Source organism: Dipteris shenzhenensis, chromosome 8 (assembly GCF_047967505.1).
Source record: "Dipteris shenzhenensis isolate YYH24624 ecotype China chromosome 8, Dip_SZ_1.0, whole genome shotgun sequence".
NCBI classification, from domain to species: domain Eukaryota; kingdom Viridiplantae; phylum Streptophyta; class Polypodiopsida; order Gleicheniales; family Dipteridaceae; genus Dipteris; species Dipteris shenzhenensis.
The window spans coordinates 55,154,277-55,167,272 of record NC_141603.1 but is presented as its reverse complement, the minus strand read 5'-3'; the positions used below and the strand labels follow the sequence as shown (position 1 = coordinate 55,167,272).

The window sequence follows — 12,996 nt, the reverse complement described above, 5'->3', positions numbered from 1 at the left end:
CAAAGTTGAACATCTTTTTGTTATATTGTATGACTTCTTCTAGTTTGTCATATGCATTTATCCATGTTCCATACTCCTTTATATGTTGTAATTTATCACTTTTAAATGGACAATAAAGAAGAATATGTTCTCTGAAGTAGTTGGTTGGGTCTTTCAATTTATTGAATTTGACAAATCTTATAATTTAGGGAGTATGTCTTCTTTTTAAAGTGCTGGTGAAATGATTGTACTCTAAAGTGAAGGAGGCAAGGCATATGTTGTCTAGTCCTTATCACTTGATGTATTTGTTGATGATTGTTTCACAAGCTATTTTGTTGGAATTTTTTCTAGCTTTTGAAGTTGGTTCTTTCTCTTCAATATTAATGCTTAGTTGTTTGGCTCATTTGTATTAATAAATTGGAACTCTCATGAAGATTTATATAATGGCAAATAAAGTGTAATAAAAGGTGCTATTTGCGCACTCATTTTTTGTGTGTGTAAGAATGCCTTTCCCCTTCTTCTTAATCCACTTTGCGTGTTTGTGTTTTCTTGCATGCATCCTTTCATAGTTTGTTGCAAGCTTATCATTATGTTGTTGTCCATTTTTGTGATGTAGGAAGTGCAGTATGATGTTGCTCCATATGGATTCATAATGAATTGGCTAACATTGCCATAGGAACGATTTTTTAAAATTAAATGCATTTGAGAACATGTCCTTTGGATGTCTTTTTAAGAATAACATTGGCTTACTTTCTTATGAAGAGAACATATGTAACCATATCCAAACGTTGTGCTTTTTTCCATTCTTCTAGTGTCATTTCAAATCCGAAAGACGTGGAAATCATATGTACTAACTTTGGAGTAGTTCTTTTGAGGACAATCCAAGGGCATGAGAATCATTTTTTGAGGGAGAGGAGGTTTTGGGTAATGAGAGCAACACTGCTTGTTATTCTTTTTCATACATGTAGCCGTATGTTTGTGTGTTTGAATATCTTTGATGTTGTCACTCAACAAGTCCCTCCTTGTGCATGTTATGTACATGTCGGCGAAAATGCAAACACCGATTTCATTATTTGGTGCATTCTCGACCCAAAGGACACCATGTTCATGTTGGTTAACTCTACTTTGGAACTCTATTAATAAAGTAATCTTTAATGTTCCCCAAGATAGACTTGTCATTTTTTAACATAGAGAGCATGTTTTGTAGCTTATGGTTGTAGTATCAAGCACACACTGATGGGTTCTCTCACACCAAGTTTCTGACATGAGTGCTTAGCGGTATGGTTTTATGGTTGTTTTTCATTGGGTCATAATGGGTTTTTAGAAAATCCACTAACAAGCGCTCAGCACATGAGAATGTTATAAAGAAATTTGGGGGCCCTAATTGCCTCATCATGGCAAATGCTTCTTTGCGTAGGTTCTCCTTATGATCCGGCAATGTCTCGATAGCCTATACGTGATTGCAATATGTTTTTGACTATTGTATTGTTCATAACATCCTTGGCTACAAGAGTGGTGTTTGCTAACATCCCCTTACGCAAGTGGACCCATATCAATTGCATCACTTGGTGGATTAATACCATTATTGATTTGAAAAAGAGATTTGGTATGTTTGGATGAATTTCAAAGACGTGTGTAAGCTCCCATTTTACAATTTCTAAGTATGGGAAGGTAGGGTTCGCATTATTTCTAGATGACCCGAAGTATAGTGTTGGAAAATTGATCTCTTCATTGTGCTTATCTTGGAATATCCCTAGAGGTTTCTTGTCCTCACATGAAGGGACAAAATGCACTAATGTTTCATAGTCCAAGAGTTGCTCTACATTGATGAGGTTGTGTATTAATGTGTCCGCTATCCCAACTTCATTGTTCTCTTCATTTTCTCACGTAATCATGACGTCCATTTCATTGATTGTCTCTTGTTGCCCTTTCAAAGCATGCAAGTGTGTGTACCATTCATGTTAATGATGAGATTGTTGCTTTTATAAAGAGGAATTGTGTTATTCGGTATAGGAATCAATATGGTAGTCGGTATAGGCATTGATATAGACAAACACCTATGCAGATCTTGGCAGCTTGGTCATTTTTTTATTTGATTGCATGCCTCCATGGTTGGTTTGTGGTCAATGGGATTGAAATTGAAACCAACGATGTGATTTGTAGAGGCCTTGCTTGTGATCTTGCTTTCATGGGTGAGGAGTTCCTCATTATTATTAAGGATGATGGATTTGGTCTTGATGGGGAGGCTTAGGGCAAACATTTCCTCCTTTCGTCATTGTTCCCAGACCATTTGGGCAAGGTCCATGCTATTAGCCTTTAACCAAGACTTGTTACAATCTCCTTGCATGGTGTGGATGTGTATTTCTTTGGCCTTCAATTGCGGTTTTGTGTTGACTTTTGTCAAGGTCAAGGGGTGGGTATTCTTTGGAGTCTAGGGCCCAATCTTCCTACATTGGAACTCCTCCTCTACCTTTGGTGATATGTTTCCTTAAAGCATGCACCCATGGAACTCCTTTGCCTTTGGTTATATGTTTCCTACTTCAAGCCCTGCGGCATGCACCCATGGATGGGACATATTGCTACATTATCCTCTAAAGTTCTTTCGGCATTGAATGAGCATCACATGCAACAAGACGTGGTATCTACTATACTAATTGCCCTTCTGATCCTACAAAAGGGGAAGGTTCTCCTTCTACTTCCATCTCCTTCTCAAAATCTTGTTTCATATTTGCTTTCTTTTCTTAAAGAAAAAAACCAAATTTCCACAATACATACAAAATGAACTTTCCAATCGCTGCAATAAAATAACCTACAAATTTAGTTGCGCAAATAACTTCAAAACAAACCATAAGAAAGTGAAAGGAAGCTCTCTGACAATAGATACCCTTTAGGAGTTCACATTAAAATCCAATTGTGCCTAGGCATATATATGACTAGTTATAAGCATAAATATGCACATAAGCAGGTTTTCTCAAACCCATGATCAAGAACTCGTCCAAATTCATGAAAAACACATCACATCAAGACACGCCTTTATATTTATATACATTCTTCTGTTCTCTCTAAGGACAGAATAACCTACAAATTTAGTTGCGCAAATAACTTCAAAACAAACCATAAGAAAGTGAAAGGAAGCTCTCTGACAATAGATACCCTTTAGGAGTTCACATTAAAATCCAATTGTGCCTAGGCATATATATGACTAGTTATAAGCATAAATATGCACATAAGCAGGTTTTCTCAAACCCATGATCAAGAACTCGTCCAAATTCATGAAAAACACATCACATCAAGACACGCCTTTATATTTATATACATTCTTCTGTTCTCTCTAAGGACTTAGTGTCCACCATTGTCAGGAGGTCATTTTACTTTCCAATTTAAACTTAGCAGACACATTAAATGTCTCAATTCTACACCTCTCCATTGTTTATCAATTCTGTTGTAAAGGGTTTGTCAATTCGTAAAGAGTTTGTCTCAATCCTAGTTGTAGAGAGTTAATCACACCTCTCCATCCCACAACTCCTCCACATTCTTTGGGCCTATACTAGGATTGCACAAAAAGTCCCCAATCAAGAGTCTTTGCTGTTTGATGGAACCAATCTTAAGCAAATCCTCATCTGTCAGCTGCCAATCTAGGACCTGAAGGTTTTCTATCATTCTTTCTTTGTTGTAGCTCTTTGGTAGAACACTAACTCCCCGCTGCAATCCCCACCGCAATGCTACCTGGAAGCATCCATCAATGCCATTTAGAGGATGAAACTAAGACATTGCACAAGTACATCATGAGCTTGGGGCCACCTTGCACTGAAAACATTTAGCCTTGTAAGAAAGCAGTGGCATTGCATGTCAAAACAGACAATCGATAAGAAATGAAGTCCCATATTAAACAGACCTGAGCTGGAGTCTTGCCATGTTTCTCTGCGATCTCCTTGAGAATTGGCTGATCTAACACTTTCATGGAACCCCAAGGTGCCAGTGCTGCTCCTAAGGGGGAGTAGGCACTGATATGAATACCTGCTCTGCCGCATGTTTCTCTCAATCGTTGCTGCTGCCACAATGGGTGCATCTCTACCTGCATTTCTTTCAAGAATCGAAAAGCGTAAGCAAAATAGAGAGTAATTTGGCCAAGATGCGTGGGCCAAATGAACAAGCAAAACCATTTGAGACATTCAGAAATTATGTACCTGATTTACTGCTGGAGGAATCTCAGCGTATGCTAGCAAGTCTTCGATTTTTTTGCAGGAAAAGTTGCTGACACCTATGGCTTTGGTGAGCCCTTTCCGCACACATTCTTCCATCACTCTCCAAGTCGCCTTAATGTCCACCGGAAGCATATCATCTGGACCCGGAGGGAAAAGCACTCCTTTCTTGAATCGTAATGGCCAATGCATGAGGTACAGGTCGAGATAATCTAGCTGCAATGCCCTGTTTCCTCACACACACACAGTAAGTCAATTAAAAAGCGGCAACAACGGAGAAAATCACACCTAAAGACATTATCAACCATCAAAGAGCAGCGGTCTGGAGCAAACAACGTGCTTTAAAGAATTCTCGATGGCAGGGAGAACATTGTCTGGATGGTTCTCGGAGCACCAAAGCTTCGACGTCACGAAGACATCCTCCCGCTTGACAACTCCTGCCGCAAAGGCCTCGGCAAGCGCGGCGCCCAGGGGAATTTCGCTGTCGTAGAGGGCGGCACTGTCGAAGTGGCGATATCCGGCCTGGAGAGAGGGAAGGGAGCAAAAAAGATGAAATCAAAGCGCATACGATTGCAAGAAAACGCGACAGCGATCGACAGAGAGAGAGAGAGCTATGTTGCAGAGAGAATCGAGTGGAAGAAGAACGATTGATTGATGTGAAAGCTGCGTCGATGAGGGAGAGATCGACGGGAAGTAGTGTGGAAAGCTGACCGCGATGGCGGAAGCGATGGCAGACTGGACGTGGGGGTGATCTCTGGTATCAGAGGCAGTGCCGAAGCCGACGAGAGGGATGAGAGCTCCATTGTTGAGCTTGCAGGTGGGAATCGCCATAGCCTTGGGGCTCGGGAGAAGACGATGCCACACTCCTCAAAAACAATTTTCTTTTTATCTTTCCAATTTCTCACATATTCAATATATACAATATGAACCTATTTTATCACTTATTCAATATAGGCTCCAAACCTCATCTGCCAAAGGAGCAAGCTGGGCCGCTTACCCGCTATGCCTTTCCAATGTGAGTCCATTGTCCCAGCACACGTCCATCCTGATCTTTGATCTCCGGGTATCAAATGAGGGGTTGCTTGAACTCCTCTCTACCAATGGGGCTGTCGATTGAACTCCTCCCTACCAACATGACTGAGCACGGATGAGGCCACCTACTAATCTCTACCAGACCCTATGTAGGCTCCTCCCTTCCCCGTTAGGGGGGCCTCTAAGAAGATCAATCTGTGTGATTGTTTCCACTACCCCCCAACACGTGGTATGTTCCTGGGAAGCCCTTTCTATAAGAGGAGATTCCAGGGCTCAGCACCAGGGGTGAGGCCACACACACCCAACTTGCCCAGGAGGGCTCCGCTCTGCATTTTCGGATCAATGATACCCAAGCCTCCCAATGCATGTGGCACGATCATTGTTTGCTAAGCAACCTGGGCTCTAGTATTCCTCTTGCAGTCTGATCCTACCCAAAGGAAATTTTGAACTAGACGTCGGAGCTATTCAATGCACCCTTTGTGAAAGCATCTGGCAAGAAAAACCTAGTTTTCCACTAAGGCATGGCCTGTTAGGGAGAGTTTGGCCGAGCTCCACTAGAAAAGCTTGTGCCAAACATACAAGGCTATGTCATCTGCCAACTATGAGTCTAACAGCTCCTCCTCCCGTTTGATTGGGAGCCTCAACCCTATGAGGCCCGCCACCTATACGATCTCAAGTAGTTGCCCAATGCCTTTGCCAAAAATGGGAAAAGAAAGGGAGATAGGGGACAGCCTTGGCGGACCAAATGAGAGAGAGAAAAGGCCTCACCTGTGTGTCCACCGACAAGCACCTAACTAGAGCTCCCCACATAAAGTGTAGAGACTCCTCTAATCCATCTGTCTGAGAAACCCAACCTCTGCATAGTGCCCTCTAGGAAAGACCACTCCACCCTGTCATAAGCTTTCTCAAAATCTAAGAGAAGAATGGCCAAAGGTTGTGACTCCTCCCTGGCCCAATCCACTGCCTCCTAGAACGTGAAAATTTTATCCAAGATGATACACTTTTGCACAAAGTCGGTCTGCATGTCATGGATGATGTTGGTGAGATGAGGCCGCAACTATCAACTCAAGACCTAAGCGAGCATCTTGTATGCGGTCTCAAGTAGGGTGATTGGTTTCCAATGCCGAATGTCTGACCTATCTCCCCCTTTCATGATCAAACAAATCCACCCCCTGCTCAAGGATTGAGGAAGGGAGCCTGTGCCAAAGATCTCCTGGTAGGCTGAGCAAAAAGGGGTGGAAATGATCTCCCAAAAGTTTCGAAAGAAGGCCAAAGTCAAGCCGTCTTTGCTAGAACACTTCCGGATCAGGAGGGCCTTAAGGGATTCCCAGAGCTCCTCATCCATGAAAGGCTCCTCGAGTCTCCTGCACAGCTCCTGTGAGACTACTGTCGAAACATGGTCCCAATCTAACTCACGGGCCACAAGGCAAGCTAGAGTCACCCCCTCTGCCTGAAAGAGATGGCTGTAGAAATCCATGGTCATCTCTAGAATCCCTTGTGGATCGGTGTGCATAATGCCCTGTGGATTTGTTAATCATTGTAACTGGGAAGCCCTTGCTATAAGAGGAGATTCCAGGGCTCTGCATCAGGGGTGAGGCCATGCTTACCCAACTTGCCAAATCTCTACCATAACCTATTGAATCTCCTTATCCTATAGGAGGTCCTCTCAAATGCGGACCCCCTTTTGGGGAAGACCACACCGGGGCTACTCTAGGTAGAGTACTGCTAGAGAGTGGTTTACATCGTGGTGCCTACTAGAATCCTTGTAGAGCTGCCTCTGATTTGATCTCAGTGAAATTCTAGTCTCCATCGATTAGCCAATGCTCATGAGTCAAGGCGGAGGAAAAATTTTCCCCACATCTCATCCTCTCTGAGTTGATATGGGGGGTGTAAACACTCGTTGCATTCCACACAAAACCATATTTGCATAGAGCAATCGCTATGAACCACCCTTCCGTGTCGTGATCAAGCTCCTTGGCCTTCAGAGGTTTGTGCGTTAGGATTGCAGGCCCACCTTTACCTTTATGTGGGCAATTAGCGAAGACATTAGACCCAACTGTCTTGCACTAAAACCACCAGCTCTCATCCTGCCCACAATTTAATTCTTGGACAAGTACCACTTGGAGCCACCACCTTAGGAGCACCCTCATGCAAGCTTTTTGTTTCAATCTGCCACACCACCCCCTAACATTCCAAGAAAGATCATGAACGCTCTGACTCCCACCCCCCGACGATCACTGAGACATAACTTTGTATGCATCTCGAAAAAAGTTGAACCTCTTCTCCTTGCCCAACCTAGCGTTCCTAGTTTCCTCCTTGGTCCTTTTGGGAATCCCACGTTGCATGAATTTATTCAATGTGCTAGAGATTTCCAACTTTGGGCTCTCCTCCAAATTCTTATCCTCTAGCACGCTCTTTCTATGGTTGGTGTCCGGAAGCTCTTCTTCCTCGCTTCCACGACATCAAATATAATGATTAGAACTTGCTCATCTTCTTGGGGTCTTTTATATTTCTCTGCCACCTTCAGCACTACTCGCTTTCGTTGGAGGATCTGAAACATGATTCACTATATCGGCTTCCACCACCCAAGCATTCCCTTTTTATAGACCACCTTCCACTATTCTGCTTCACTTGTTGTGATTTAAGGTGCTGGGGCACCTTGCATGTCGCATGTTGGAGGTAGCCCATCACCTTTCAAATCAACAACCATGCCTTTGTCCTTGTCACCGCTAGCCAGTGCCGTGTTGATCGGTCTCTCCAGGCAATCCCTTGCAAAATGTCATGTCTGTTTACACACAAAACATGCATCACGATAAGGCCCAAAATTGACTTATTGAGCAAACGACAAACCTTCTAGAAAGGTGATCTCAATGAAGTCCAAAACTGGCTAAGAACGATCCCACAAGATCCATGCATGCTTGCTAGCCACCAGGAATTTGGTTGTCAGAGGAACAAGAAGAAGTTTGCCTAGAGATACCGCCAACTTATCCATAGAGTCTCAAAGCCAAGGTGGGAAGTTAGGAAAATCCACTCATACAGGGCAGTCGGTGATATAGGAACTCATCAACTGAAAAGGAGACACTCCAGGGAATGACCAAAACAGAGGCACTAGCAAACACAGAGGACCTCCACAGTATGTCGTTTTTGAGGGCTTCAGATACAAATCGATAAAAAAAGACCCCTTCCCAATGAACTTCGCCACATATGCCGACATTGGGATGCCACATTCGAAGACAAAGAAATGTTGTAGTTCTTCCATCAAGGGAGTTCTATCGGTGAAGGAAAAATATGTGCTACCTCTCGAAAGTCGTTCCAATTCAGGAAGAACGTCCTCGATCTAAAGGACAGATGGAGCTGCATGCTTTTGGCCTACCTCAAACCACCCTTAAGTTGCAACCTCTCTGGCTCTCCTCGCCACCTTGCTTATAGGAAGTTGGTCACTTCGTCAGTGTCCAATGAGGGTGAATCCTACTTGAAGTTTACGGGCCAGGGCCTTAGCATACGACAACACATCCTCTCCATTGACCTCGAGCTTCTCATGCGCCTTTGCTTCATGATTCACCACCTATTTTGAGGTTGAGATTTCCTCACCCATCTTAGAACTCATTCCACTCATATGCACACTGAATGTAGTGTCACCTCTCCATCTCTTCAAGGGGTTTGCACTCCCCCACACATGATTATGCCGGGTGTCACTCATGCATTGGCCTCAGAGCCCCACTCCTCCGCTCCATTCAGCTCTCTCGAAATTTAAATCATATAATGAATTATATAATTAAAGCTATAGGTTGTAAGGTCTATTTCACTTAGATAGGAGGATTAAATAAAGTCCTAGAATTATATAATTACAACTGTAGGTCCATTGTATAAGGATTAGAATCTACATAGGGTCCATTGTATAATATGCATGTTTTATGTATAATTATAGTTTAGGCTATATAGTGTTCATTTTCTATTTGGGAAATATTTTTCAATTTCTATGGTGACAAAACCTTGAAGGCAAGAGGCAACATGACTACTAGTTGGTTTCTTACATTCTCTTATCTTCAAGGTTCCATTTGACATCTTTTCAATCATAGGAATAATTAAAGCATTCCTTCACTGAACTTGTAAGGCACATTTGAGGAAAGTTAACAGCAAATGTTTACCATATTTTCAAGATATTGAAACATAATTGATGCCAATTTTAATGCAATTTGAAGCCCAATTATGCTGAAAATTTTGAAGCCATTTGGAGGGAATCCTAGAGTATATCTTACTGCATCTTTTTAGCAAGTTGGACCAAAATACATATGAAGTAAATATATTAGTATTTGACAACATCATCTTCATGCACCAATGTGAGCATTAGCAAAAATCCAATCTCTTATCATGAAATACAACATATCAATACCAATAAGCTACTCAATAGGTAGAGGATGCAACATGGTGATGGTGCCTTTTCACAATGTGGCATCAAGGAAAATTTGCATATATCTTCATGAATCGTTAAAGATAAGAAGCATTTGAATATCACATATATGTTTTTGGATCAACAAGAAAGAAGGATAAGAATTGTTTCATCACGAATATGTTTTTTGATCAACAAAGAAGAAGGAGATTCAATTTAGAGGGAATGAATAATGAAGCTTAGACCTTATTCTAATTGATCATGAGAAAAAAGCCAACCTCATTATATTGATTTTAAGATATTGGCCACAAGATCAACATCTATGTGGTTGACTTCATACACTTATATGTGAAAACACCACATGGCAACATGGGACCATCCCAAAAACACGAGGTGATGAATGGAATTCACGGCCTATCAACTTAATTTTTAATTGAAAAGCGTGGGAATAGCTTTCATGAACAACTATGGCATATATGCTTTGAATGATTCACGCTAGGGTCTTCACACTTGAATAGACATTCATTGCATCGATATCTTTCCTATCGACAACACAAGAAGCAGTTAATGAAGGTGAGGGATTGTGTTGGATTCTTTGCCACTAATATTAAGGAATTGTTTAAGCTACTTAACCAATGAATTTGAAACCTTGTGTTGCATGGTACTTGATAGGGCACCTTACTCAACCATGTGCACATGGTCTATACATGCCGTATGCAGCCTCCTTTCATCCTATCACTTCAAATGCAGTCCTATGGGTAGAACTTATGTGCATGTTCCTTGCCATTGTGCTATTCATTTTAAAATTAAACTTAAAGGTTAATTACATTGGAGTCTTGTTGAGCAAATGCGTCAATTATGTGAATTAGTAAAATATCGCATTTAGTGGAGTTAGGATAATCCTCATATAGAAGTTAAAAAAAGGAAAATCATTGCAACAATCAATCAAGAAGTGGTTTGTACTTAAGGATATTATAGAATCATGTTTTAAATTTATGCTTCCTGTCATATGACTTTATTTTTCAGAGGAACGTGTTGATTCTAGGTGGCACTTAACTAAATCTTTGTTGCATTTTGGCTAGCCAAGGAGGAGAGCGAGACCTCACGCACATGCGCACGTGTGTGCTAGAGAGAGAGAGAGAGAGAGAGAGAGAGAGAGAGAGAGAGAGAGAGAGTCTTCATTTATCTAATTGAGGCACTAAATAGTTTTAATGACTATGGGAACATATTATGCAACACATTAAAAATCACATTACAACGATTTCAGAAAACATAAAACAAGTGGAAGCTCACATCATGCGACTTCTAAGTCCTTGCTCAAGAACATTGTGTTGATAAAGACAATTCTCGTTAAAGACATGGCTAGTTAAGATGTTGGCATAGGGTATAACCATGTGACACAAGCTTTCACCAAAGGTAATGGGATTGATGTCTATGGGGCAAATGGTGATCTTGTTGTGTATTCAAGGTAAGTAATGACAACATACATACAATAGACAACAATGTGCATGTAATTCTCATTCTATTAGTTGTTGCACCTTGAAGGTTGCAAACTTAGTTGTTATATCTACATCACTAAATTGTGGGAGAGGGAAGTGTGGTCAACACTCATCATGCATCACCTACTTCACGAAAGGAATTAACCCTCCTAACTAAGAATATGGCCACATGCTTGGCTAATTGGCAAAGCTCACGTAGATGGGACCCTAGTTTAAATGGGAGACTTGGACACTTTATGTTGTTCTGAAATTATGGAGGCTAGGTAATGGGTTTACAAAGAGTAGATGGGTAAGCGTAGGTTTCGACTTCTTGCTTAAAAATGCTCATGTAACATTGTTAGACATTTGTGAGCAATGGTTCCCATGTAATGCCAGGTCTCTCCTCCTTGCCTATGTCTACTATTGCTTTGCAAAAAACCCTGCAATATGCTCAAATTAGAGAAGGATATTGGTTGCAAGAGGTTGACATTACATAAGCAAAATGGGGCTGATAACAAGAAGAGCTCTTCCCACCCATTGTCCCCTCGTCAGACCGATTGGGAGGGTGCTCTCATATGGAGAACTTGCAAAACCAACAATGACAAGCTTGCCAAGCGAATACAATAGCTACATGACGAACAAAAGGACAGATTACTAACAAGGAACCTTGAAGTGCCTAGGGAGAATGAGAGATTTCCCGTCCCCAACGAGGGCATAAAAATGTCGCATTTTGGTTAGGGGCATATTGTGTGGAAACTATGTTGGTGAGTTGGAAAAGTTGGCATTTAGGTTGTGCAGGCCTCAAAGCAAGAATGGCCTCTTAGAGGTCTTTCCTGCTCAACTCCAGTCTAGCGTAAATGCCACGCATTGGCATTATTTTTGAGAACCAGCCACTTTTCCATGAAAGGCATCGGATATATCAACCATGTGGTTGGAGACGGGAAAAGTGCCTCCCGACCGAAGCATTTTGACTCTCGAGTGCAAACTGGACACTATGTTGGGCGCTGACATTGATCCAAGGTAACCTGAGGTAGGTCAACACCGAGAGGGGACAACAACTTGAATTAGACTACAAGGCACGTCACCACGTGTAACATAATTCATGCTGAGTCTTGGCGTCAAGTACTAATACTAATGGATGTTCAATGAGCAATGCATGATGCTCTTGATTTAATCTTGATGTTGGTAAACATCCGTGACTCCAGCTTGTACTCGGGAGCTTGATGGGCGATTCTCGTTTGGACAGTTCGTCACAGTTGATGAGCAATCGGAGAAAGTTTCGTCCAAATCCATCCATCTCTGGTCTCATCATGGCAGCCTGCTGCTCTCTGAGAGTCTGTAATCATGGCAGCGTGACTTTGAGTCTTGACACTTCTCTTTATTAGCAACCAGCAATGCTGTGCATCTTCTAATCGGCAGCTTGATTGAAACTCAGGCAGCTCGAATGAATACTTAGCTATTCGCCTCGAGCAAGTACACGAGTGCATAGTTTACCAGTTAAACGATTTCTGTGTATATGTTATATTGTAAAATGACTGTAGAGCATGGTTGGCCTCCGTAGCATAGTGGTAGTGCGTTCGCTTCGTAAGCGAAAGGTCGCGAGTTCGATCCTCGCCGGGGGCTTTTACTTTTCGGTTTTAAAGTGTCACTTGCATTTTTGTGCAACAGACATAGCGCCAGCCACCAACACAGGCGGCGGAGGCAAAGCAGATTATTCGTTCAAAAGGCAAGTTGCAACCCTGTGGAGAAAATAAGCAACTTTTTGAGGCCACGCGGAGTTGAAGGACCACAAGACCACTCCATGTCTCACAAATTTGCAGTTCTGATCGCATCCCTTCTACACGTACAGCCAATAAAAATGGTAATGCCCTCGAGGCTGACCAGTCGCTTTTGGCGCTAGATACGCTCCAAAGTA

The 12,996-nt window shown here is 42.1% G+C and overlaps 1 protein-coding gene and 1 non-coding gene across 2 annotated transcripts; one reads left to right on the top strand and one right to left on the bottom strand.

The window, feature by feature from the left end:
* Positions 1–3,396: 3,396 nt before the first annotated feature.
* Positions 3,397–5,039, bottom strand: LOC147899693 (non-functional NADPH-dependent codeinone reductase 2-like). The gene is made up of 5 exons (XM_087378273.1): positions 4,893–5,039; positions 4,522–4,703; positions 4,167–4,407; positions 3,875–4,054; positions 3,397–3,705 (listed from the first exon to the last, which is right to left on the bottom strand). Exons 1-5 carry the CDS (start codon positions 5,010–5,012, stop codon positions 3,481–3,483), a joined length of 948 nt encoding a protein of 315 aa, XP_087234399.1. The 5' UTR covers positions 5,013–5,039; the 3' UTR covers positions 3,397–3,480.
* Positions 5,040–12,632: 7,593 nt separating this feature from the next.
* TRNAT-CGU (transfer RNA threonine (anticodon CGU)) lies at positions 12,633–12,704 on the top strand. Its single transcript has one exon. It is a non-coding gene; the product is annotated as a tRNA-Thr (tRNA).
* The last annotated feature ends 292 nt before the right edge of the window (positions 12,705–12,996 follow it).